At 39.9% G+C, this 27,238-nt stretch overlaps 2 protein-coding genes across 2 annotated transcripts in view; one reads left to right on the top strand and one right to left on the bottom strand.

The window, feature by feature from the left end:
• The window catches only part of WASF1 (WASP family member 1), an 86,455-nt gene extending 84,381 nt beyond the window's left edge, over positions 1 to 2,074 (bottom strand). The window contains exon 1 of the mRNA XM_009093037.4: positions 1,959 to 2,074. The gene's annotated coding sequence lies outside the window, so the exon portion shown is untranslated. The remainder of the gene's footprint in view (positions 1 to 1,958) is intronic.
• Positions 2,075 to 2,879: 805 nt separating this feature from the next.
• Positions 2,880 to 27,238, top strand: part of CDC40 (cell division cycle 40) — a 36,741-nt gene continuing 12,382 nt past the window's right edge. Inside the window, exons 1-7 of the mRNA XM_050972724.1 lie at positions 2,880 to 3,110; positions 11,311 to 11,397; positions 12,595 to 12,724; positions 21,637 to 21,720; positions 23,659 to 23,798; positions 24,448 to 24,544; positions 26,215 to 26,354. Coding sequence (XP_050828681.1) covers positions 2,916 to 3,110; positions 11,311 to 11,397; positions 12,595 to 12,724; positions 21,637 to 21,720; positions 23,659 to 23,798; positions 24,448 to 24,544; positions 26,215 to 26,354 — 873 coding nt within the window. The 5' untranslated portion in view covers positions 2,880 to 2,915. The remainder of the gene's footprint in view (positions 3,111 to 11,310; positions 11,398 to 12,594; positions 12,725 to 21,636; positions 21,721 to 23,658; positions 23,799 to 24,447; positions 24,545 to 26,214; positions 26,355 to 27,238) is intronic.

Genomic DNA, 27,238 nt, shown 5'->3' with positions numbered 1-27,238 from the left:
AAAACCTAATTTTAGATCATGGTGTATATTAGCCATCCACACTTTCAAAGCACAGTCAAGTCAGTTTTTCAGACCCAGAAGTGACATTGGCTTGCTTGCTGAAAATTAATCTTTGGTACTATTTAAGCAATGAGAAACTTCAGACAGTATTGCCCTGAATGCCTTCTCATGTATTTGCTTATCTACTACTGCTGGTACCAGAAAGACAGCTAATTTAAACCAGCAAACGATTTTTGTAGGTTCTGCAACAAAAGCATCTAGAATCCCAGATGATTACATTTCACTGGCAAGCGATCTTGGATGCTTGGACACAACATAGTTGAACATACCTATGTCAGCTACCAAAGCTTTGTGAATCAAACACTTAAAATTCAAGGTTAAGAAGGCAGAACTACTTTGATAATTTTCAACACAGTTCTCCAGATAAAATATCACAAACTGGTTGCACAACCAGACCTTGAAATTTTTCACTTTTCAGGAAGCACACCTTTTAACTTCAGACAATACCTAAAACCTGCATGCCAAGAGAAAAAGGAATGCAGTCATATGGAATCAGTTAACAATTGCTGCCAATAAACCAATTGACTGCAGTGGAAGAACCCCTTTTGATATTAATAAGCAGTGATTCACGTGAAGCTGTCATATAGCTTTCCTTACTTATGGATTCATCATCCTTAGATTTAAGATGAAAAAGTCAGCTCATTACCATATGAAATGTTAGTTCAATGTAGCAAATCTCAGCGGTTGGAGATGCAAACAAAAGGTTTTGGTGGTGAAATATGTGGGACTTTTACCTAAAATCCTGTTCTAGCATACAAAGACATAGCATATCTGTGTCTAACAGAACAGATCATAATGCATCACCTTGCTCCACTCCACACTATCAACCCTTTCTATATGCCCTCTACGTTTATTCTAGCCTTTTTTAAAAAAACAAATAAAACCAAGTGATACCTTCTCAAGGTAAGAAAACAAATGTTTCAATCCGTGACTACTGAAAAGGGTGGAAAATTCAAAGTAGAGCATTTAATCGGATTAAATGCCACTGTGTCACAATTAGATGTCACTGTGTGCTCACTTTAATTCTGAAAGCACATGCAGCTCGAAGGGAGGTCATGGCACTGTACCGCTCCAGGTGCAAGCGCGAGCAATGCACACACCTGGCGGTACAGCCAGCCCTCGGCCGGCGCTCCGTCCTTCCCATTTCTCCTGTCCGCGGGGGCGCAGGAAGGCGTTCGGCAGCGGGCTGGGAGAAGTTGGAACCTACATGCTTCTCCCCGCTCCCGGCCATCCCCCGCGATCTCCAAGCCCTCCTAACAATGGTAGCAGTGTTCCAGCGGGCAGCTCTGCCCTGGAATCGGACCGAATCCCCCTGCGCTCCGGCCGGCGGTCCCGCCGCCCATCCGCACCTCTGCCCTCGCCAGTCCCGGTCCCCGCGGGGGGCACGGGCGGGAGGGGACGGGCGGGGAGGGGGCGCCTCTCCCCGCACCTGGCGGCGGTGACGTCACCCCGCCGCCCCCCGTCCGAGCGCTGACCCCGGCCCCGCTCCGCCGCACCTTCCCCGCCGGCCGATCCCGCCGCCGCGCCGGCCGCGGGCACACGGGGCGGCCGGGAGCGGGAGAAGGAGAGGCAAGAGCCGTGCTCCGGCACAAGTGCGGCCCCCGCCTCTCCACCGCCTCGCAACACGCCCCCCTCATGCCCCTGCCCGCGGGGGCGGCGGGGACACGGAGGAAAGCGGCTCCGCGGCGTGCTTCCCTCTTCCCTCCATCACACCCTCCCGCCGTCGCCCCCCGGGCGGGCGCGGACAAAGAGGAGGGAACCAACACCTGGCGAGCGCCGGTCCCTTTGTGGGGTAGGCGCGTCCCGCAGCCCCGCCGGCGATTGGGAGCGGGGCCGGTCCCTCCCGCCCGCCCCAGAGACTGCGAGGGAAGGAAGGTAGGGGGGCGGGGGGTACTTACTCGCCTGCCCTCGCTGCGCACCTTCACGCTGCTCAGCCTCAGCCCCTCCCTCCGCGGCCGCCGGGGCGCTGGAAGTTCAGGCGGCGCCGGCCATTCCCAGCCGGCGGCTCCGTGTTTCGGGGGGCGGCGGCGGGCGCGGAGCGTCCCCGGCGGCTTCACAATAGACACCGGGCAGCGCGCGCGTGTCTCTGTGTGTGTGCGCGTGTGTGCGCGCGCGGGGGGCGGGGCCTCTCCCGGCGCGCCGAGCCGGGCGGGAGGGAGCGGGGGGGAAGCGCTGTTTACCCGGCGGCCGAACCCGGCCGCCCCCCCCCACCGCCCGATGCTCGGGCTGGTCCATGCGCCGCCGCCCCCCACCCCGCGGGCGGGCAGGTGGTACAGTCCAGCCCGCCGGGCTCCCTCTCCCCGGCGCGGGAGGGGCGGGGTCCCGCCGTTGTGACGTAACAGAAGCCGGGTGTGCCGGCGGCCAATCAGCGCGAGGAGGCGGAGCTCCTCCGGGCACGGCACGGGGCCGCAGCGGTGGGAGCCCGGGGGTGATAACCAGGGGTCCTGCGGGACCGGGCTCCCCGCTTCGCTGTTCTCTGTCGAAAAGATGGCGAAGACGCTTTGTGCGGGGGAAGAAGTGGGCAGCTGGAGTTCTCCCCGGGCTGTTGAATATTTTCCCCCGCCTCCAGGCAAAGTGAAGGCGAGAGCCGGAGCTCGAAACTTCCGAGCGCCGCGCCGCGTTGCATGCTGGATCTTGTAGTCTTGCTGTAGAGTCCTGAAAGGTTAAGCACCATCAACAGCCAAGTGGGATCTTCTCCCATCAAATGCCTGTATATCCCATAACAAAATTTATCCTTTAGAGTGGGTTTTCTGTTTTAGGACGTAGCTCCACCCCGTTCGTTCTGCGGGGGAAGGGACGCCTCGAGCCTCGCGGAGCTGCCAGGACCTGTTCGTCCCGTCATCCCCAGCGCCAAGATGTCGGCGGCTATCGCCGCGCTCGCCTCCTACGGTGGCTCCGACTCGGACCCCGACTCGGAGCCCGAGACCGAGGGCGGCTCCCAGTGCTCTGCCGCCGTGCTCGCCAGCCGAGATGCCGTGCTGCACCTCCGGGCGCCGCCCGCCGCGCCCCCGGCCCTGCCCGTCGATGCGGCCCCGGAAGTAGCCGTGAAGGTAGGCAGCCCTCCAGGGCCCGGGCCGCCCGCCTGCCCGGCGGTGTGTCCGCCCGCCGGCCCCGGGACAGTGCTGGGGGCAGCCCTGGAGCAGCCCCAGGCTGAGGAAGCGGGGCAGAAAGGGCGCGGTGCCGGTAGGGGTGCGTTGCCGCCGCCTGGCCCTGTCCTGACTTGCTTGGAGGGGTGGGGATCGGAGCTCTAGGGGGGATGGCGTGTGTCAGGGAGCGCCCTGGATTTCAGCCGCGGGGGTCAAGTTCATTAAAGCGTGTTAGCTCCATCTCCGAGCGTGCCTTGATTCCAGTTCTTTAGATACCTGTTTACTGTTCCCTGTGCAAGGTGTTTTCCTGTGTGGTTTTTCCGGATTATGGGGTGAAGTCGATCCTTGATAGGGTGGCAACAACTGAATCCTCTTCTAAAAGGCAGCCTGAAAGCTGGTTGGTGTTTCTGTATCATTATTGGTGGGGAAACCTTTCTTTTCCAAGTTCAGTATCACATTGGCTCACTTTTGTGATATCAGAAAGGGAGGGGGGAGAGTGCTGGTTTAGCTTTGGGATTTTTTGTACAGGCATCAAATTTCTAATCAAAAGCAGGCATCTTGCTGTGATAACTATCATTGTTACTGTCCTGCTGCCATATGCTCAGAAAAGTTTCTTGCCTAGTGACCAAGAGGTGGACTTTTCACTTTGTTGTCATTAGTTAATTCATATCACAATGTACCATATTTTTGTGTAGATGTTGTATTGTGTGTAGTGACTACATTTGTTTATCTCTTAGTGGCTTGGAAATCTGGCTTCTCAAGTTACAGCGTCCAGCAGGCTGTCTTGTGCACATTTGAAAAGAAATGCTAATTAACATCTATAATATTTCCTGAGTGTTATTGATAAGCGGCAAGTAGCATTCGATGTGCTTTCCACCACCCTTGTGCCTGTAGCAACAGGTTTTCCCTTTGCCTTGCCAGCACAAAGGTTTATGTAGTTGCTCAGGGACTGGCAACTACTGGCAACCACAGCTTGTATTTTTGGCAGTTGAGAGTGTGAACCTGAAATGGTTGGTGTTCTGCATTCTAACTGTTTTAGCTGTTTCTGGTTCAGAATTTTGGCCTGTTAACTGGCCAAAGACTTATGTGTGCTTTGAACAGGAACAGGTCCTCACTCGCTTTAATAGCAGGTGTCATTGTTAGCACATTGAGCTGACAGCATTTGGGCTACTGAAGTGTGCCTTTCAAATAAAGCCCTAAGATGTTATTCCTACATTTGTTTAATTTTCCAGTCAAAATCTGCTGAGTCCTTGTTTCAAATTACATCATAGTTACATAAAGTCACATTTCTATGAAAATAATTATTCTGTAATTGAAAGCTGTACTAATGGTTGGTAACTCCTTTAAAGGTTTAAGGGGCTGGCTTTTGTTACACCCTCTTCTGATAGTCTGCTTCTTGAAATAGGCCTATTGCTGATCTTGGTGTTAAATTGCTCATAATACATAACAGCTATAATTATTCGTGACTCCAATGCTGTAATACTTCTACTCTCATTCCAAAGTGGAAAGCCCACTGGATGAAAGTTGCATGTTTCTGTTACTGCTTTTAGCACCACTAAAATAACTTGAGGAAAGACAACAAAGGATGGAAGTTTGTGCTTCTGGTCCATTCACACTGAAAAAGATAGGTTGTAACTGCAGGACATTCAGAGAGGCACAGCTGGGCTCTGCTTCTGTATGAGGAGGTAAGAGAAGGCCAAAACAGACAGCTGAGGTGCAAAATATGATAGACACCTACAAAATCACTAAATGGCACAGAGAGGGAGTTAAATACTCACTGTCTCTCCCATTACAGCAGCCATAAGCTGTCTAGGAGGAGTTAGGTTCAAAGCAAATAAAAGGATGAAGCTCTTCATGCAATGTGTAGTAGGGCTTATTGTCATGCCAAGAAGTACAGCGTGTTGAAGAATTTTGTTACAAGGAGAGTCTGGACAAGTACTTAGAAGAGATCCATTAAAGCATGAGGTGTCAATAAATACACAGATTTCCTCTAGTCTCACCAAGACCTGAAAATGTTTGGGAGAGTGCAGAAATGTCATCATACACCCTTGCTCTGCTCTTACTCTCCCCTAGATGCCAAGTTTCCATAAGACAGTTGTTTTCTTTTTTGGGGACAGTGGACAGGTCAGTCAAGATATTTGCTTTCTCCAAATACATCATCAAGCAATATGTAAGCATGACAGTGTTGTAAAGAGAGGCTGTTCAAGAAGGGGAAGGGAGCCCAGTTGCCAACACCCAGGCAGTTGTCAAACCCAATTATAATTAGTTTTCCTACAGCTTCTACTTCTATGAAAAAATCACCCTAACACTGCTGACAGTTCTTTCTTCACTTTTGAATTATAAATGTAGAAGGAAATTCAGGGAATAGTATATTCTGTGAAGAAATCACTTTGCAGGAACCATTGTGTCTATAAGCTTTGCTTTTGAGAGAACAATTATTGTTTGATCTCTGTCCAGGGTAAGGCTCAGATCGGAGCACATTTTATGATACTTCTCTACAGCATACTCTTCAATAGTCTTGAGGAGAGGACACTTAACTGGGTTAAAATAACTGGGTAAAATAACTAGGCTGGCCCAGCCCAATACAGGAGCTGGAGGATCTGTATTGCCTTTAATGTGAGAAGGGATCAGAAATGTCAGTTCACTTTAAATCTAGTTTACCTTTGGCACTGTGCAGGTTTCCAGAGAAGTTTTGCATAAGGGGAGGAAGTAGACTTCTGTCACTCTTCTTAGTGGTTTTTAAAATCTAATCCTGCCAGCAATGGAGAGAAGAAAGATACGAAGTGACATGTGACAATTCTGTAGCAGTGATTGAAACTTAGTAGACTTTGGAAGTGTTACTTGTTAGGAATGTTTGTCTCCTTTGACACAGTGGGTTTTCTAGATTTCTTGGACACAAAATATCTTGTAGAGAGTAGATGTTTAGAACTTGTCATCCTGCAAGATCCTGGGAATCTAGCCTAGTTCAACAAAACTATTTAGCACATGCTTTTCTTGCTGGTTTATTTTTATTCTGTTGAAGTTAGTGAGGCAGTCATTTACTATTAGGAGTGCATGAATGGGTAGAAAGAATAAAAGCTGATAACAGCCGTGTGTTCATGTTGGAGCTTCAACTGCAAATGCTATTTATCTCTTGGTAATAAATTTGTAAATCTTTAGAATGAGATAATGGGCATTTGACAGCCCAAGTGGTTTAGGCAAGAATTGATAAGTGACAAACTGCTTAAGTCTCAGTGGCTCATGGGATGTGGGCCTAATTTACCACTTTTTAATGTGATTGATAATTAAAACTAATTAAATGTTATGCAAAGCAGCCTGCCCTTTTTTAGCTATTTGACTAACTAGTAATGACTATACCTGGGGAAACGGAATGTTGTAAGTTTATTATCTGAAATGTCCAGGAAAAAAAAAATAAAACCCCCCAACATATAGACATCAAAACTCTCTGCTTGCCTAAGATGAAGCTGGAAAATATAAGCCACATTATATTCTTTCTAAGGAACAGAGTTACCATCCAGTGTTGCAGTACATGGTGCACCTTGGTCTTTTTATTGAAGGCTTTGCTTTGTTGCCTGTTACAGGGATTTTGCTGCTGTTTAATTTAAGAAATATTTTTGTCTTGCATGCACATAAAGAAACTTCTAGCAATCTTTTTTAACATATTTTTTAATTAGTGAACTATTTTTTATTCTATAAATTAAGTGATTTTCATAGAAAGTAGCACTATTGTTTTATGGCATTTGGGTAGGAGGGGTTTTTTGAATAAAAAGAGGACTGTGGCATGTTTAAGGAACCTGTTAAGGAGGAAAGGTAATCTGATCTACTGTACTTGTAGTCTAAAATCCCTTCTATTTACTGTCCTCTTTCTTATGCTTTAAAGTGGCCAAGCTTTATGGTAGGACTGAAGGAGCATGCCTTGAAAGGAACCAGACATTTGGTGATCTCTAGGGAGTTGTAATGAAGCACCCCCCTGTCTGCATTTACCATCAAAAGCTTCTTCCTGTCTCAAGATAGATTCCTTAGGAAATGCTAATACTCAAAGAGTACAGCCCTGTGTACCATTCCCCCATAATAATGTGGTTGTGCTTTGTTAAACAAAAGGTGCAAAAGGACAGCATTTAACTATCAAAAGAATTTTTTAACCTCATCAAATAATCTCTGAACTGTAAAGCAACTTGATATTGCAAGTTAGTAGACATCATATCTATTTTAAAAAAACCAAAAAAAACCCAAAACAACATACCAACACAGTAAGTAGTTTAGTGAAACAATGTCATCTGCTTCTTTTTGCCTTGTATCAGCAATGATTCTTGCATCTCTGTGGGCAGACATTCATTCAACCTATCTACCAAACTTCAGTGGATCTCTGGAGTGAGCATTTTCAGTTTTTGATTGTCCTTATTTCTACAAACTTGTATAATCTGCTGCATTTGGTTGCTCACTTTTTCTATCCTTAGCCCTTAAATCATGGAGTTTTTTTCTTTTGAACACTTTTCAGTAGCATGTGTCTTACCTGATGTGTGGTACCCAATGTAGCCACTGTATTTCTGTTGAGTGCTTGTTACAAGTGCTGAGAAAGCAGAGAGGTGACACACAGAGCTAAGTTTGCAGTTTCTTTCTATTATGTTTTTCAGGATAGCCATATTCAGTAAAACATAACTTCTTAAAACCGTAATTCTTCAAGGTTATGTGGAGAGTGCAGGCCTTTAATAATATTACAGCATGCCATAAAGCCCATACTAATACAATTTCTGAGTAGCAACAAACACCAGCTGCTTTTCTGCCAGTCATACAGCTGAACTTTTCACTTTCTCCAAGGGAACACTGTATCTGTTTGAGAGCTTTTTGTCCCCCCCTTTTTATGGTTCCTGTGCCTTTGAGAGTGGAAGTGATCTAGGGTAATAGTTAGCCCTTCACTGAAATCACAGTTGCCCTCCTCTTTCAGCTTAGCTCCTGATCATCTCCCATCCCACAGAGCCACTTGTGTCACACTTGGCACGCAAGCTACATGATGGATTGCTCACTTTAGGCTTTTAGATAAATCATTCCTGTGACCAAAGGAAAAGCTACAGCACAGCAGAGAGGTGATCTCTTAGATTACCTTATCTCAGTCACAGCTCTGCCAGACTGCTGCTTCTGTGATCCCTTCCCTGTCAGCTGGAGCTGTGGCAAATGCATCTGGAATGCATGCAGTTAAGGCTGTTGCCAGCATAAAGGGACAGTGTCATGAGACCTGTATTACCTTTTCTTGCTTTCTGGGTACTAGGAAGATGAGTTCTGCTGAAATAGTCTTCTGGCAATGCATGCTGTTGTACCCAGAGATCTTCACCATGTGCAAAGGTTGCCAATGAGTTCTTTCCTCTCATCTGAAAAAGAAAAACAAAAGTCACAACCAAATACATCAATGCAGTTAGCTTGGCAATTGGTGAAATGAATGATGGGCTAGGTTAATATTTTTAATGTTTCTGCTACCTACTAGAGTTTCATAATGCTGTACAAAATGGCATTTACCAGATGTTGACCAAAGGATAATTTGTCTGCTGCAATTTGAACTCTTGCCATGGACTAACATTTGGCAACGTGTTGTGTCAATACTTTATATTCCTATCAAGATTTCATTTTTTAAAAATACTGAGAATGTAGAGTGGGTAGTTGGACCACATTCAAATTATTACACAGTTTAAAGCCAAATGACGTAATGAAAAGATAACCATTATGTGCTTCAGCAGCCTGTTATGAGATTGTCATTTGATGCCCTAATATATGAAAACATGAATTAGACTGGAGGTCTTGAGGAGCGTAGCTCTTATAAATATAACATGTGCTTCAATTTCAAGGCTCGGTGGTTTTCACACAGAAAGAATGTGCCTGTGGTGGTCTAGGAGTGAACATATTGTGTGGCTTTCAAGTGACTCAGCACTGTTCCACCAGCAGCAAAGTAGAACCAGAATTGCTGTAATCCTCCAGCAGAGGATCAGCTTTTATGGCACAATCTGTTTCTTTTCTCAATTACCAAGCAGCATATAATAGAACTTCACAGGAAGAAAAGAGGAGGAAAAATAGCAGAACTGAAAAATTCTTGGCATTTTTTGCAAATCTGGATTTTTTTTGCTTTTTCAGATTAAAGAGCAGGAAAAAAACTGTCCTAATTTCAAGTAAGCTGATCACTTTTAAATGTCAGTAACCACTGATCAGATAAACATTGCCTTATTATCAATTATATGAATTTTTATTTTCTCAAATGTTGAGTTTTGTGGACAAGATGTGTAGTGTAGCTGGAAGAGTAAGCTGTATGATGTGACTTGAAAAAGCTGTCTGTGGAAAATGTCCTCGTGACATGGAGCAGTGGAAGGAAGCATAATCTTTATGTAACACAGGTTAGGAAGTGGTTTTGGTATGCTCATGTTCTCACTGGGGACGTGTGGGTTTTTTGCTGAATGACAGGATTAGACCTGTTGTGCTGTTTGCAGGCAAGTTCATGGTGAATAAAAGTCGGGGCTGTGAATGTACCAGTAGTTGTTGACATCCAAGCCCAGTGAATTGGAAGGGTGGTGTGATGAGAAAAATGAGGTCAGGCCGAGAACTGGTGGTGCTGAGGGTTCAGGCAAGATCATTGCAATGGCTGGACCTGCCTGTTAAAATAATTGATAACGTGAGAGTAAAGCTTTATGGTTGGACTTAATAATTCTACTTAGACAGTGGCCTTAGTAGAAAAACAATTAGTGGGATTGCTGATGTCATGTTTTTGTTTTGAGTTATTTTGGACATTCTTTTATTTTCATTTGTTGAGCAGTTTTAATGAAATATAATCAGGTAACAAGCCAAAGATCTTTTGGTACTGTTTTTCTTTTCTGTGTTCTAGAAAATCAGGTTTTAAAATCTTTTAAATCTTGTATGCATGAGCAAATTTCTAATTGACCTGCTGTTGAACTGGGGAGAGAAAAAGCTTCTTCTGGTATTGTTAGCTATTCTCTTATGTCAGAGAATAGTTAACAATATTAAACAAGTTAAGAATGTGCCATTTAGTTCTTTCGAGATACTATAATATAAAGCAAGATTGTGTTTATTTGAGATAATTTTCTGTTAATGAAGCAACTGCTAAAAGCTGGTTCTCTGTTGTGCCACTTTCTTTTGTAAGTCACAAATGCTTTGGGATCCTGTTGTAGGTAAGCACTGACTAAGCAATGATGCTAAGATAGCTTTTTCAGTATGATTACTAGGGATTTTGTCTGTATACTTGCACATTCTGAGTCCTTTTCAATTGCTGCTTGTCTAGAATAAAGACACAGGAAGCAGTGACAGTAATAATTCTGCAAAATAACATTCTCCTTCATTAACTGAGGTCTTGGTGAGGGAAGGGGTTCTGATGATGTGAAAGAGCCTTTGTAAAGCTCTGAAACCAGGTCTTTTTGGGCACTGCTACCTTGTCAGCCATTTTCTTTCTTCTCTGTCTTCTGTTTCAGCTGCAGGTGCCCTTCTGAATTTTCCCCTGTGAGTTGCTTGAAGTTATTCTTTTGGTTAATCCTTCTTTCTTGTCCCTTCGTCTATCAAGTTAAATTTTTGTCACAACAGACTTGCAAATGTGTTTAAGTACTAAAGCTGAATTACATTTATACCTTTCAGTATAAAAATGTGCCTTTTGGAAATAAGGGATTATTGGATTCTGTGAAAGTCATTGTTCTAATTAATGTTTGTATGTAATGTTGATATGTAATTTTTTTCTTTGCAACTGTCTTTCAGAATAGTTACTTGTGATTTCTGCATTCTGCCTTTTGTAGAGTTCTAGCTTTCATACCTTTATATTAAATTCGTAACTATTTCAATTGGTTCTTCTTTACAAGTCTGGTTTTCAAACATCCTAAAAAAACCTTTCCTTCAATCTTGCTGCTGTTTTTAAAATGTCTGCATGAAATCTTTAAATAAAAAGAAATAATTTCTCACATGCAAAAATCTTAGTATTTTAGACAAGTTTCTCAGTGACCACCTGACATTGGTTTTGCAATTAATATTTTTGTAAAATAGAAATTTTGGCCAAGGTACTCTTTCATAATGCTGGAAGTGTCAACTTGTACTACAGCCCTAATTTGGACTGGAAAAGGTAATGTCATATATTTAAATGTCTGTGTGTGAGAAGTGGGTTATTAATATGCCTGTTTTATTTCAGGAAGATGTGGAAACAGGAGTCCACCTTGATCCTGCTATCAAGGAAGTTCAGTACAATCCCACTTATGAAACCATGTTTGCACCTGAGGTAAGAAACAATGTTGGTTTTTGGAGCAGAAATGCCTTTGGCTTAAAGAAAAGAGATTGCTAAATTTTGTGCGACTTTCCTATAAGACAGCTTCCTTGGATGCTTGCTGCATTTTGAAACATAGTTTGGGCAAACTAAAAAGTAGATTCTACACAAGTGTGTTGGTATTTTTTAGTGCTTGAATTTTAATATTCTGCATAAAGCTCTTCTAAGAAGAGTCTTAAAATGTTTATCAGAATTATGGCTATGAAAATTAAAAATTAAGCTGGGAAAATAGCATTATAAAGATATTGAGTTAAACATGAACTGCATTGAAGTGGTCCTTTGCTCTTTTCACATTTTTGCTATTTATTCATTGTGCTCATTAGAGCAAAATTAACATTTGTAAGACTTGCAGATATAAGGCTTTTAAGAGGAGGATTTAACATTAAAATCAAAGTACTTTCAGTTTAATTATTCACATCAATATTAAGAATTTTAGTAACTTGAGCTATGCTAAATTTATATGGTGAAAAACCTTTTAAGACTGAATTTAGACTGCCTGGTGCCATGTGAACCACTTTCCATTTTGTTATAACTGACAGGCTATTTGAAAGATAAAAATAGCTGTTCAACATTTAACTTTTTTATGTTTTTAACTTATTTGTACAGTTTTTCTTCTTTTTGACCTCAAATTTCTACATTGGTTATGCTTTATGTTTAGAAAACCTTTTGAGGGGCCACATAAATTGGCCTTTTTATAAGCTAGTTTGCAACATATCAAAGCCATGGTATGTGTGAACAAAAGCACTGTTTTTAACTTGCTTCAGTGTTGCTGTGTGTAAATGTTTTAGTTAAGGAGACCTATTGTGGGACAGCCTTGGGTTTTGTCTTCTGAATGTTTGTAGTGGTCCCATAGTGAATGAAGGTCTGTGTTGGTTCTGTCAAGTAGCCCATATCAACCTGAGCTCTGTGCTAGAAAGTTCAATCCTGGAATCAACTGTTCAGAACAGCTGTGTGATGACTTTATGAAATAAGAGATGAAGAAGCTTATTCAGTAGTCACAAATAAAATTTAAAGTTGACGTGATTTTGCATTACCATTTTTGAAAGACAGGTCTCTTTTTTTCTGTGTTTTTTTTTTTCCCTGAAAAAGTAAATATGCAAAAATAACAAATTACTAATTCTGCTCCACTTTTTTTTAACGTTTTTGATGAAGTTTGGACCAGAAAACCCATTTAGGACTCAGCAAATGGCTGCACCTAGAAACATGCTTTCTGGATATGCTGAACCAGCTCACATCAATGATTTCATGTTTGAACAACAAAGAAGAACATTTGCAACCTATGGTAAGTCCTTAACAGTGGAATTCACCTCCATCTTTATCATACTCAGGTTGGACAAATCATTATGGTCTTGATAGAACAATTAATAGGACTGTGGCTTCTGTAAACTGCTTTTTATCAGAATTAATAAAATGGGAAAAGACTTTTGAATAAGAATACATATAAATAGAGATCATAGTATTTATTTGGAAAAATGCATTTTTTAATTCTGTTTTGATCTGTAATGCAGTGTATGATTTCCTAGCAAACCCCTTTTAAATTATCCTTCCATTAGTTGCATCAAGTGTAGAAAACAAATCAAAATTTCACACTTCTTACATGACTAACTGTACATCTGTTATGCAAATAGATTCCTTCATGTGATTCTGACTCCCAGTAAACTTTAAGGAAGCCTTACTGAGTTGTCAGGTTCTTAAGTGGTTGCCCCTTGATGCAAACTGAATGAGCCAGGTTTGCAGAGAATGGGAATGCATTGCTAAAACAGTCTTGGCAAAGACAGACCCAAAGAAGTGTCTTGGTGATCAGTGTAGTAACTGCTTTCTTATCTTGGCTAACATTTTCTCTTGTAAGTAGTGGCAGTTGAAAAATAAAACATTTGAGTCTTGAGGGAGCTTGAGGTTCAAACAGACTTTTATGAATTGTAAGAAAAATTGTTTGGTTTTTTTTTTTAGTTAGGAAAAATATGGAAAGACTGTGGATTCTAAACATTCTTTTGCATAAATTCGAAAGAGCAAAGCTGCCATATGTTTACATATAACAATGGTTACTTTTTCTTCCTGTGTTTCATTGTAAGCTTTCATTTCTAAGTTTAATTGCAAGTGCTTGTTCAGATGAAGTATCCTTTATATACTTGAAATTCAGTTTATTAGGCAAGATCTGCTACTTCCTGTGTTAACTTAAAATGTCACAACACTCAACTTTTTGCACAACAGATTTGCATCTTTCTTTGTTTATATTTACATTCAAAATACTACCTCTTGCAAACTGTTTTACCTCAAAAATCACCTTCCTAAACAAGTATCCTTAATTTCATTAGGGCTTTATGCATGCCTGAATTGACTTACTGCATTCTGTGATGCATGTGACTGGGACTTGGTTGCTAACATCTGTGGTAGCTAGCTATTACAGTGGAAGAAAATGCCTAACATCAGAGACTCTCCCACACTCAAATTTTCTTTGTACTTGAGTTTTATTAGAAGCTTTCTTGTAAATGTTGAAAATTGAATTATATTAATGACAGAGTTTTTCTCTTACATAGTTTTAGCTAATAGTTACTTTTCACTGAGTTGTTAAGATGTGGACTACAACCAAAATGACAATATTAAGAAATGGATATCTAGTTTCATGCATAATTTTAACTTACTTGACTGTAATTTTGATATTAGGTCTTTACAGACAATACAAGTAGCAGCCTCTATTCAAGATCTGAATAGACAGATTAGATTTTATCTGTGAAATTAAATGTAACATTTTGTGGGTTGAAATTAAATGTAACACTTTTGTATGTGTAAAATAGATACTGGGAAAAAGTGCCTGTAGGCATATAGTGTTTCATTTGGGGTTTTTTATTTGAAAAGTTTCATTTGGAGAAAGATAAAGCTATCAAGTCCTCTCCAAACTACATCTATTGGTTATGTCATCACTGTATAGCAAGTGTCTTGAAAGCTGTATTAAAAGTGAGAATAAAAATGTATTTTTAAACCTTGTATCACTGGGAGCTGTGCAGCTATCATTCAGCTTTCTAGAAATATTCAACAGATAATGATCTGGATACAGTGACAATGGAACTAGGAAAAGGCTGAGATACAGGCAATTTAAACAGCAAGAGCCCGCCCTGAGAAGCTGAAGTTCAAGCTAGGAAATGCAGTAAGTGAGCATGATAGTCTGGCTCAGCAGAAGATCTGTTAAAAACAGCCCTCCTTTAAGTTGTCAGAAAGTTATCTATTAACACTTTCAATACTCTCTTTTTCCATTTGGAAGGATGCAATAAATATCTCCTCAGGAAATACAAAGTATAGAAATGCAAGTAAAATTGATAGGCATAAATCTGAGCCATAAATCTTTTTCAAGACTGAGTCATAACCTATTAGAAGAACAGGAGTAAACCTCTCTTTTAAAAGCTGCAGATCTTAAGACTTCTGGTCTCTGTTACTCTGTTTAGCAACATTGCACTAAGGCAGGAGGTCTTGAACAAATCTGCAAAGGCTGGCAAATAGATAAGCAGTGACTGTAAATGAGGGACAAGGGTAGTAAATGAGATCATGTGTCCAAAACAGCTCAATTGTCTCAGTATCTTTCACCAAAAAAAGACTGCTTTATAATATATCTAATCCTGAAAGCTTATACATATTCACTGAGAAACCTGTATGTTAATCACAGACAAAACCCAGGTATTTTTTTGGCAACTAGTCTTTCTTATCTAATTCTTGTGCAGTAAATATTTACTCTTTAAAGTACATTTTTCTTGTGATGCTTGGATAGCATCATTGAGAACATCCACAGTCATTGACTGAGGATTCTTCCAGCCATTTATTCCATTAGACAAGTGGCCAGCAATGGGTATCTAGTGAGGAGAAGAAGAAGGAAGCAAGAAAATAGTGGTACATCTGAATATTTCTTTTCAATACACAGTCTGCCAAGCAAGGGCAATGCTTATATATTTATTAATTTTCAGACAACCTGTTGGGAGTTTTCTGTTTTTTTCTTTTTGACAAACTTTTCCAGCTGCTTCTTGAACCCATCTAATTTTTCTTCCTACAGTAACCTCTTTCAGGCAGCTCTGCAGCCTAGCAGCTCCTTACATGAGGAAGTATCTCTGTTTCGAACTTGTGGAAGTTAACAGCTTTCTAGTTTGGCTTCATATCCCCATGTCTCTTATGCTGGAAAATGAAATGAGCAATCGTTTCTTATTCACCATTTCTGTGTGATTTCTTATTTTATATCTTGGCCATAGCTTCTTCTCAGTCTCCTTTTTTTTTTTTTCCCACCTGGGTAGATCTGATCAATCTTCTTGTTCCTCAGTGGCAGCCTTTTCATGCCTATGGCTGTCCTTGTCTCTCTTCTGTATCTCTTCTAGTTCCACTGTATTGCTCCTGTGCACAGTGGTTACATGTTATTCTCACTGTGAATTTGTTCTGTGAGTAACTTGCTCAAAGCTACTTGCTCCATTTTTCCAGATCATTTATCAACATGTTGAATGTTATGGGCCTGAGCATAAATCCACCAGCAACTTTCCTGTGCTGTGCAAACCAACCATTTATTCTTGACAGTGTTTTAATAACTTTTCATCAACTGATCATGTAAGCACCTGTGGGTTTTAAAATCTCATTGAGGCACCCTGTAATCAGTCTAACTTGGTTTTGTAAAGGTATCCAAGATCAACTAAGCTTTGCTCATTCACAGGATTGTCACCTCAGAAATATTCTGGAGGTTTTCTCATTGAGATTTACCTGTAGAGAAAATTGTGGTGTCTGTTCTCCTGCAATATGTAATGCTCATCCAAGTGCATACTCATTTTCTTTATTGTAGTTTCTACTCCTTGAATCTTCTAACCGTACAAATGTCTGGCAGGTTGATCTGTAGTTCTCCATATCTCCTTTGAAATATCTTTTGAAAGACAGCATTATATCTGATGCATTCCTTTTCTGTCATATTGAGGTGATATTAGGTGAGTATCTGCACTGTGATTTGACTTTAGATCTCTTGGGTGACTGCCTCTGATCCTGGGGTTTGTTACCACTTATTTGACTCTCCAGTTTCCTGGCATTTCATGTTGAGGTAGATTCAGCGTCATGTTGCCCATAAAGCAAGATTTTGGCACAGGAGTCCACTATAATCAACATGTGTTTAATACAACCCTCACAGATGCTCTTCTCAGTCCTTGGTCATCAGTTGGCTACACATTGTCGGGTGCACTTTCTGTCCCTGCCAGTTTTGACAAAGGGCAAGGGTTAGTTTTTATATTTTATAAGATTTCCCTCACTTTTGGGGGCAGGCTGCCTTAGTGTAGTGTTTACTTTGTCTGCTGAAGTTTAGTCTTTGTATTTTCCACATCTGGATGCAACTTCAACTCTTTGAAGAATAGTTTCTTATTTCTAATAGTTTCTCTTAACTTGCTATTCGGCAGTGCTCACTTCCTTCTGGTTGCTTTAAAGTCCTCTTTTATTAGCTGGCAGGCATTAGGGTTTTTTTCTCCTACATGGTGTCTTTGAAGTACCCCTGCATTTGAAAAAGGCTTTACCCTTTGGTGCTCACTTTCTGTTATTTTTAAAAATCTTTTCTTAATATAGCCCTTGTATTTTGAGATTAAAATCATTGTCATAAATGTTTTTGTATCTTCCTTTGCTTTGTCAACAATGTTCATTTTATACCCCATTATGGTCATTGTTGCAATGTGTGTCCTTAGAAAGAATATCTTAAATATATTAAAATTAAGTTTCCTGCACTGCTAAACTAGCTTTTTTTTCATGTGATTCTCTGGCATGACTGCTTCGTGGTACAAGTACATTGTGTAAAATTCATCACATCTTGGTGTGAGATTTGTGCAGTCTGCTTCAAGGAGATAACTAAAATATGTCATTATTACTGTGCTTCTTTCCCTGGCACCTGTTATTTAATCTCTGTTACCATTTCGTGGTTACTGCATTTTCTGTCTTAATGGTCACTCTGGGAGTTCTGGCAACTGTACTCACCACTACTTAGACCTGAAATTTCAGTCCACAGGATCATTTAATGCTCATTAACACTATTAACTTGTTAATCTGATTTGTCTTTAAGCTTTCTATGGCATAGAGCATGTTTTTCCCCACTGGCATGACCATCTTATTTCTGTATTCTTTCTGCCTGGTAAAGCATATATTCTATGTTCAATTATGTCAGTACTGACCTACCAATTATGTTAGTTTATTATTTTAAAACAAGATGTTTAAATGTATTACTTTTAGCCTCTGTATGTGTTTTGTATGTGTGCTTGGGTTTTCCATTTCCCTGCCTTCAGTTTAAATAGGATTCTGTGATTATTACTGTCCCGGTTACCTGTGATTTCAGATTTCTGTGCTACCTTTTCCTTGAGGATATGGATTTCTAAAGATTGTGTGTCATTGCAAGTTGCTTACTTTTCTTTAAGTATTTTTTGAAGTATTACTTTTTAGGTGTTCTTAAAGTACCCCAGATATTTTATCAGAAAGTTCTCTTTCAACCTTCTCAGTGCCATCTGCTTTTTAATTGAAATGAGACCTACCCATCTCAGTAAGGTCCCCTTTATTCCAGGAGTTAGGGAAACTGAAGCTGCCACAGGCACTGGAGATGTTTTCCACATTAGGGTCAAAATCTGCAGTGGCTGAGAGAGGTGGGACTGTTTAGCTTGGAAAAAAAGGAGTCCTGGGGGGGAGACCTTATTGCCCTTTATAGCTCCCTGAAAGGAGTATGCTGATGGCATAATCCATAATAAACATGGAATAAAATAGTCCAACTAGGCATTTTATGATCTTGTGAAAGGTCCTCTCCTAGTTTAATGGAAAACCATTAATAATTGCTCTGTGGGAGTCTGACTTTTTTAATTGGTAACCAGTTTTGCATTTGCAGTCCTAGGTGATCTACCCTAGTTTGATTCCACTGATGTAAGGCAGTCTTCTTATTTTAATTTCAACTATCAAGTGAAGGCTGTCTCTCTAGAAAATAAAATTCCCCTTCCCCTTCACAAGACATTGTGATTTAAAATGCTTAACTAGCATTATTTTTTCAATATTGTATTCCTTGGAGCATGTCAAAAAAGACTAGGAAGTCCTAACATACAGCACATGTTTATTCTTCTGTATCTGTGCTCTCAGCTGAAGGAATATCTTTTCTTGAAAATTCCCTTTTGAGTACTGATAAAAAAGGCAATATATGAGCACATATACATTTTCAGAAGCAGAATTACAGATTATTTTTTACTGCACACAAATTGTTCATTAATATTTTAGCCATTTCATAGCTATTTGAGCATCAGTGCTCATCCTAATAGTGGACTGCTTCATTCATACAACATTTGGTATTTTTAAATCTCTTCTTTACAAGATAATTTCCTTTTTAATAAAAAATAGTCTTCTATTGAAGTCTAATGAATCTCAAAGCTCTTTCTGAGTACTCAGTAACTTGGTTATAGCAGGATTATGTCATCACTAACACTGATATTTTAAGAGCCTAAAATAACTGCCTTGGAAATAACACTTTTTTTTTTTTTTTAATCTACTCATGTTACATGCAACACCTACACTTTTTACCGGTTAACAATTGTAGGCACTTTATTCTCTGATTACTTTGATTCTGCAGAGATGCCAGTGCAGTGTGGGTTAGTCCAGCTGTATTTTTCCTCATACCTGAGCTGCTTTGGGTCTCTATGTGCTGCCTTGCACAGTGAGGTGTAAACAGGCTTTAATGAGCTGTCTTTCTGGAATGCACATCAAAGTCTAATTATTTAACCAACCGTTTTCAGGTGCACCGAAATTATGGATGTAGGTGGAATTGTATCTTTCGTTGCTAAAATGTTGTGGGAAATATCTGCCTCCTACCAAAAACTGAAGGAGACATAGAAGTCAGGGCACATTATGTGGGATACCAGCTGAGTAGGATAAAAGCAAGCTGTCTTTTGCAGCTGCGTTTAGGAGTCCCAGCCAGAAGGAAAATATTCCCTTTCACATACCCACTAGAAAGTAGAAATTGTTCAGAGCTTTTTTGTGAGAATGATGCTGGACCAAATTCAACTCAACTATAAGAAGTCTCCACTTCCACGGGAAGCTCTGCTTGGCCCAGGGGCCCTATTCATGGGAATACTGTCCCTCTTTTACAAGTACCAAGCAAATAGAGTCCCAGAGATGGTGTCAATACAGTTGGAGGACAAGTAAACCACTGTATTGATTTTGACAGCAATCCAAAGTAATATCTCTCTGTTACTGTTAACAGAAACCTTATAGCTTGGAAGGCAACTCATTGAAATAGTGGCTTAGTAAAAGCAGGCAGCTAAATTAGGGGAAGTCTGATTGCAGTGTTGGCTCAGTTTGGTTATTCATACAAGTAAATCCTACTAAAAGTCTAGAATAAATTATTTTATTGTTTAACAGAGGAATAGTGGGAATGTATATTTTGTAAGAAGACATTGGCATATATTTCTCTCCCTATATTGTATTCATGGATCATCTGGGCATATGTTGTTCCACAGCTGGGTTTTACCAGGTTTGAAACTACAGGGCTGGTTGGCAGGAGGAATGCTTTATTTGGATTGGGAATACCTGCTGTGTTCTTGGAATGGCTCTTCCACTAATTTCAACAGTACTTTATTTGCCAGCATCTAAAAAGAGATTAACTGGACCATGTTCTAGGAGAGTAGTCTTTCAGAAAAATGTTTGGGGAGACAATCTCCTTTGGCTGTTGGAATGGTGTTGATAGGTTCTCAGCTTGTATGTATTTGTATGTGCTTTTATGAGCCAGTGGTCTCCAGAGTAGACTGGATAATCTCCCCCTGCTCATGATTGTCTCTGTGAATCAACAAAAATACAGGAATTGGATTGTATGCTGTAGGATTTAATTCATTATGTGTGTTTTACTCATGGTTTAATATCCTTCTTTCTCTTTTTTTTTTTTTCCATCATTGATACAGAGGAATTCTCATTGACTCCTCAAGAGACATTTTGTCACTTTAATATTTAATAAAAATTGTGGTTATGTCCACCAGGGTGCAGCCTTTCCCAAAAGAAAATAAACCATGGTGGTCAGGAAGTGTTCAGTGCACCACCTGCTCCTTGGAAACCAAATAAATTTATTTGTCTATCTTATAAGATCATGTTATCCACTTCAGGAGAAATAGAGAAAAGAAGGTGGATATATGTATTAAAATTGTAAATATCCTGAATAGCTATTAAGTGTTTGCTCATTTTATAAATTATTTATAAGACTAAATGCAAAAGATTTTGTTGTCGTTGGGGTTGTTCTGTTTTGGTTTTTTTGAGGCTCAATAGCTGTAGTCCGGAAATGAAGATGTGAATACTTAATTCTTTTAAAAATTCAAGTCCATGACTGCTGCTTTTGGTACCATCCACATTAGTTAAAGCAACTCCTTTCAAGTTGAAGCTTTCCCAGCTGCGGCAGGAGAAAGATTAAGTAACTTTTGCTGTGGGAGACAGAATACACACAAAGCCCTAGAAAACGTCACTTATTTTTTTCCCCCATCTCTATCTTCTGCCTTCTAGCTGCTGCCACCCCAGGATTGCTGAAGTTGACAGTCTTTGACCCAGCAGAAGTAGTGGGGCAGAGCAGTAGGCTGCTCCTGAAGCCAGAGGGCTCTGTGTGTGCAGCAGCCACTGGCTGCTTTCCATGTGACTCACTGGCTTTGCAAACCAAGGAGCAGTGCCCTGCACTAAAGCAGTATCCATTTAACATTGAGTGCACTGGCATAAGATTTTGAGCTACTCTTTTCCTTATGCTATGTTGCTACAAGAAGAGGTTGCCATGGCATTTCAAAGTCTGCATTGACCCTGCAAATGCCCCTGCTCCCAGCACTGACCTCGCTGGGAGCAGGGGCATCCTGGGATCCTTTCCCAATAGATTCTGTTACTTGGCTTCTTGGGATTACCCAGCCCTTGTATCTTATGGATCTTATGTTGTTAAATGTTGCCTATTACATTTCTTTATTTTTCTGTGTTGTGCAAATTTAAGAATTCTGATAGCAGTATGTACTTAAGGGCCTCATGGTACTACTTCATAGTAACCTTTATAATCAAGCCAAGTGAAAAGTTAATGGGATTCCAAAACTTCAATCTTTTGTCATCCCCAGCTTGTTCAGAGTTAACAGGAAAGAATTTGCAGAGGGACAGAGCAGTAAAAGCTGTACAAAACTGAAAAGCTTGAAATAACAGTATTTTTTTTTCTTCTTGTTCCAGGTTATGCATTAGATCCTTCTGTAGATAACCCTGAAGCTGCTACCAAATATATTGGTTCTGTAGAAGAAGCTGAAAAAAATCAAGGTAGTTAATTCAGAATCTTGTATAAATTACTTGCATCTTTAAATTGTTTTCACTGTTTCTTTACTAAGAAATGGAATAGGTATTAGCAAAGGAAGGTATTATGTGAGACTTACCCATGTCCAAGAACACAACAAAGGAGAGATGTGTTTCAATTCTAATGTAGAGGGGGAAGAGAGATATTGGAGTGTTTTGTTTTCTTGAAGTAGCAAATGATTCAGGTTGTCATGACAAATTTCAGAATAGGATTTGTAATGTGCCATTGCATGAATACAATTTATCAGTACAATTTGAAACAGCTTTTTGGTCCTCCTAAATTCTGTCAAAGCTAACATTGTCATGTGTCTGCATTAGGATACCTGTATGTTGAGCTAATCACCATAACTGCTCCACAGGAGCAAACTGATCACTCTGTGTGCAACCGCTGGCACTCCTGTTGGGAGCTGCATGTTATCTCTGCTTAGCAAAGTTAAGCTCTTTGGGTTATTTGGAAAAAAAAAACACTGGAAGGTTGCCAAATGGTAACAGCATGGCGTGCCACTGGGAGGATTGACTACCAGAGGCATGGGCTTTGTAATTAATACTTTGATACAAGATATTTAACACTCAAAGGGACTTGTTTGCATTGGAAAACTGTATCTGTGTAAATGTCATGGTTATGCTTTCCCTTGTATGTCTTTTTCAAATATCCTATTCACATGGGTATACAGAGGATCTTTATTTCTGTGCCCTTTTCCTCAGAATATATCCAAGCTTATTTTACTTTTTCCTTCCAAAGAAGGAAATAACTAAGATTAAAGCATTAAAAAAAAAAAACCTTTCCATAATGGAATTTTGTACTTCATTTTAAGAAAACCCTTAATTAATGTGTGATTTCTTCTGATCACTACTTAATTTTTTACATTGCCTATTTTCTCCTTGTTTGTGTAAAGCTTCTCTTGTCTCTTTTGCACTAGATGAATATTACTGCTGCTGCAGAAAAACCTTTTTTGAAAATTGAACATAATTGTATATACAAGCTTGAAAATCTTAAAAGATGTTAAAATAATTACCTACAGAGTTTTTTCCCTCCCATATCTATATTGTATAGTGGTTTTGACACATGAAATTCTGAGGGTGCAATATTTGTGAAAAGCTAGTGTTTCTATGAAAGAAGATTATAGTGGTTGGAGGGAGATGACTCTGTCAATAGTGACAGACTTTTTAAAGAGGGCCTGTTGGAACAGAACAAGGGTAATGATTTTAAGCTAAAAGAGGATAGATTCAGACTAAGTCAAAAGGAAGAAATTTTTTACAATGTGGTTGGTGAAATACTAGAACAAGGTACCCAGACAGGTAGTGGGTACCTCATCGCTCATTGAAGTTCAGGTTGGACAGGGCTCTGAGCAACCTGATTTAGTTGAAGATGTTGCTACCCATTGCAAGGTGGTTGAAGTAGGTGACCATTAAAGGTCACTTTCAACCCAAACCATTCTGTAATTCTATTATTTTTTTCTAAATTAAAATACATAGTTGGGGTTGGGGGTTTGGGACACTTGTCTTATTTTTGTTTTGGGGCTGTTTTTTTCACACTGAGAGGGTTCAGAGGGATCAGAAGCCAAGAAGAGTTTACTTTCAAAAACTACACTATTTAAAGCATGAAAATTGCTGTATTCATACAGTTTACAGATTTACTGTTAAAAATTTATGGTACATGCATGGTTAAATATTCTAACAAGCAAGGATACACAGTTAAAGTGGTTACTCTGTTACTGCACATGGTTAGCCGTGTTCATAGCTGGAGAAGTGAGCAGTGCTTTGGCCGATTTTGCTCAAATACTTTTTCCATGTTGTCCTTTATATTGAAACGAGCAGTGGTGGTGACTTTTTCTTTTAAACTGACTGTGGTGTAACCTCTGATGTATTCTGTGTTAGCAGTTAGTGTATTGTTTCCTTCTTCAGGTTTAACAGTGTTTGAAACAGGACAGAGGAAAATTGAAAAGAGGAAGAAATTCAAGGAGAATGATGCATCTAATATTGATGGTTTTCTGGGACCATGGGCAAAGTATGTTGATGAAAAAGAAGTAGCCAAACCATCAGAGGTAAGTCCTGCTTTAACTAAATGGATACAAATTGTCGGTGCATGGCAGTGGTTTCAACAGAGAACCCGCTGCACTAGTGCTTGTCCAAGCAGATCCATATTATGATTTGGGGTAATTAGAAACATTTGGGGTGATATATCCAAATAAGATATTCCAGATATTCTGCATTCAATTATTTGGAACACTTTTTGGAAATAAAATTATTTCAATCTGTGTGTAGAGTCTGATTAAAAGAAACAGCTTGGGTGAAAAAAAAAAGTGAAAATAAAACTTTTTTTGAAAAAAAATGGCAAATGAAAACCCCCAGCATCACACACACAAATGCACACACCCTGAACCATCCAGCCAACAGATAGCCTTCTTGTCCAGTCAGTGCTTAACTTTGAATAAAAATATATTTGTTCTATGAATAAAAATATATTTGTTTGTCTATGAATAAAAATATATTTGTTCTTTTCAGTGTACATAGCTTTCCAAGCCTTTATGGTTTTGATAGGGGTATTCTCTTTATTGTTGTTTAGAAATATTTCTAATCTTGTTTAGAAAATAAATGTCTTCTTAATAGTGAGTAAACAATAGTACAGTTCTGGATTTTGTTGTGTGATTCTGAATGCTGACTTTTTAAGAGGTCATGTTTTATTTTTTCCAGGAAGAGCAGAAGGAGTTGGATGAAATAACAGCTAAGAGGCAGAAGAGAGGAAAACTAGAAGATGATAAACCTGGAGAGGAGAAGACTATATTACATGGTAATGGCATCTTCCTGGCTGTTCTCATTTTCTAGCTTGCTGTGTTTTCTTGCCTGCTGTGTTAATTGGTAAGGATGGCAGACAGCCTCAGCACGTTGATGTTTCTGTATTGGAGATAACAGCACTCACAGGCAAAAGCATAAAGGAAAAGGAAAGAGATAAACTTGGACTAATTCCATTTCGTACTGTGAAGAGCAGTATGGAAATATAATTTTTCAGGGTACTGGTTTCATTTATTTTTTTTCAATGTTACTAGATGCATGTATCTCTTTGCTGTTTCACAGAGCAAACATATTGAAGTTATGGGTTTGGTTCAGTTTCAGCTTCAGAATTATTGCAGTTTTATGTGTCAGTATTTTCATCAGCAGGTAGTGCTCTGAGTTATGGTTTATGAACAATTTAGAAAATCACTTGGACTTTACACTTCCTCAATTTTTAATGCAAATGTTCTTGCCGTCATACTAAGAATAATTGTGTATCAATTAATTACCCTACAGAAGCCTGTAGTATGTGGTATCTTCAAAGAAAATGGTTTGGTAATTAAGTAGAATTCAGTAATTTTTTTTCAGCTGTTACTTGAGCTGTGTGCCTACAAAACAGCCCTGTGTAGCACTGCTTGGTGTGGATAGTTTGGTAGACAGGGTCTCTTTGTGGACCAGTTTCTACAGCCAGGCTCACACACACGAGCTGTGAGCATCCTTTCTAATGTGCACTGAGGAAGAAGTGGTGGCTGTGAGAAAAGCGTTGCTGGCATTAGAACATTGTTCTGTTTATGTGTAGTAGATCATGATGGTATTTATAGCAGTGAGCATAACAAACATGAAATTTTAGCCACTGAGCCTCCTACGGACTAATTATTTTGTATCCAAGTTTTCATGCTCTCTACCTGAAATTTCACAGTGAAAGACCTTGCCATATAAACTGTGATCTTGCATACAAACATTCCAGAAATACTCCATTTTGAAGATGTGTGTATGCATGGATACTGTGCAAGACTACAACAAAATTGCCATAACAACATTCCAGGAACTAAGAAATTAATTTAATCAGTGCACAGTTTATTGTCATGGCTACCCAACATACGTCTACTCTGAAATAATCCATTTTCCTGCACAATGCATCCCTGTGTTTCTGACTGTCCAATCGCTTCTTAAATCTAGCTAAAGAGCAGTTGTGGGCTGTTGCTGACCAATATTGGTTCATGCTGGCCAAATGAATATTTTTTTCCTTGATTTGTAATTCAGTTGACATGACTGACACAGCACAGAGCTGGCCAGAATGTGAGTTGCAGGCAAATATCAGGGTTAGAGTTGAATGGTTTAATCTGTGTAGCGTTAGTGTAAGCGAAGTCTTTTTGGTCAGGGGAACTCTCTTGCCGTTTGATGATGAGTAAAATGGGTAAGAGAAAGATTGTCTTTAATGTTTGTATTGTAAAGTTCCAAGCAGACTTCACTGAATTGACATAATTTGAGTTTAGCTGATGTCAAATAGCTAATAGGATTCCACGTCTTTATGAGGAAGCTGGTGTTTCTTATACCCCTTCTCTCACCTCTGGCTCTACAGCAGAGCTGCTGTGTTGAGAAAACCATAATTGTGTGAGTTCTTGAACCCTTCAAAGATTATAACCTTTTAAAATATGGATTCTCAGAATTCTGTGTTTACCTTTTCAGTTAAAGAAATGTATGACTATCAGGGGAGATCTTATCTTCATGTCCCTCAAGATGTTGGGGTTAATCTCCGCTCTACAGTACCACCTGAGAAGTGCTATCTTCCAAAGAAACAAATCCATGTGTGGTCTGGGCATACAAAGGTAGGAATGTTTGTGAGCATACAGCATAACAACTCATGTAATTTTCTGTCTGCAGCTAGTAATTTCTATAAAACTGAAGAATCAGTAGAAGGAAAGAGTATTTTCCTCTTTACCATACTCTGCATGTAATTAGCTGAGTTACATGCTCATACAAGGCATTTGCCTGCTCTGTTGCAATTGTCTAGCTGCATAAACTTTTGTGTTAACATAGTGACTTCCTGACCTACCTTAAAGGGAAAAGTATTATTCTGTGACTTCGGGGGGGATTTGAAGTTATTTCCTTAACTACAATATGAATAACAATAAGGCTGAATCTAGAGATTCCTAAGAATGTTTGGGGTTTGAGGGTTTTTTGTAGTAAGAGTACTTAAGGGCTATTTCATCTCAAAGGTGGGTAAAGTTACATAGGCTTTGTGATTATGGTGCATCACCATTACAGGTAGAAACTTCTAATACAAATATAACCTGTATACAAATATACCTGTAAACCGAATCTAGCTAATACCTTTGAGAGGTGTGTCTTGGTAAGGGTTTTCTTTGATGCTGCTTAACATCCACAGTACTTTCTTCTGTCAGATACCAAAACAATAGACACACTTCTGGTGTTAAAAAAGTGCTTCTCTGCTCAGGGTTGTACAGCATATACTCACTTTGCTGCTTCTATTGCCACACATTTGAAGTATTGCTTGAGGGGGAATATGCTGCACTACAGTGGGCATCACCTTAATAATATTTGGAAGATGGAAGAAAGGAGGACATGGGGAATGTTTTTGGCTTTTACCCTTTTTTCAGTTGAGTCACATCTCTGAGCTGTTCTTAAATGATTGCTGCATCAACGAGCTTATAGCTGCAACTATCAGGGCTTTCCAGAATGACATCTCCTC

Source organism: Serinus canaria, chromosome 3 (genome assembly GCF_022539315.1).
Source record: "Serinus canaria isolate serCan28SL12 chromosome 3, serCan2020, whole genome shotgun sequence".
NCBI lineage: Eukaryota > Metazoa > Chordata > Aves > Passeriformes > Fringillidae > Serinus > Serinus canaria.
Note: the sequence above shows the minus strand (reverse complement) of the source record. Positions and strands in the feature narration are given on the sequence as shown.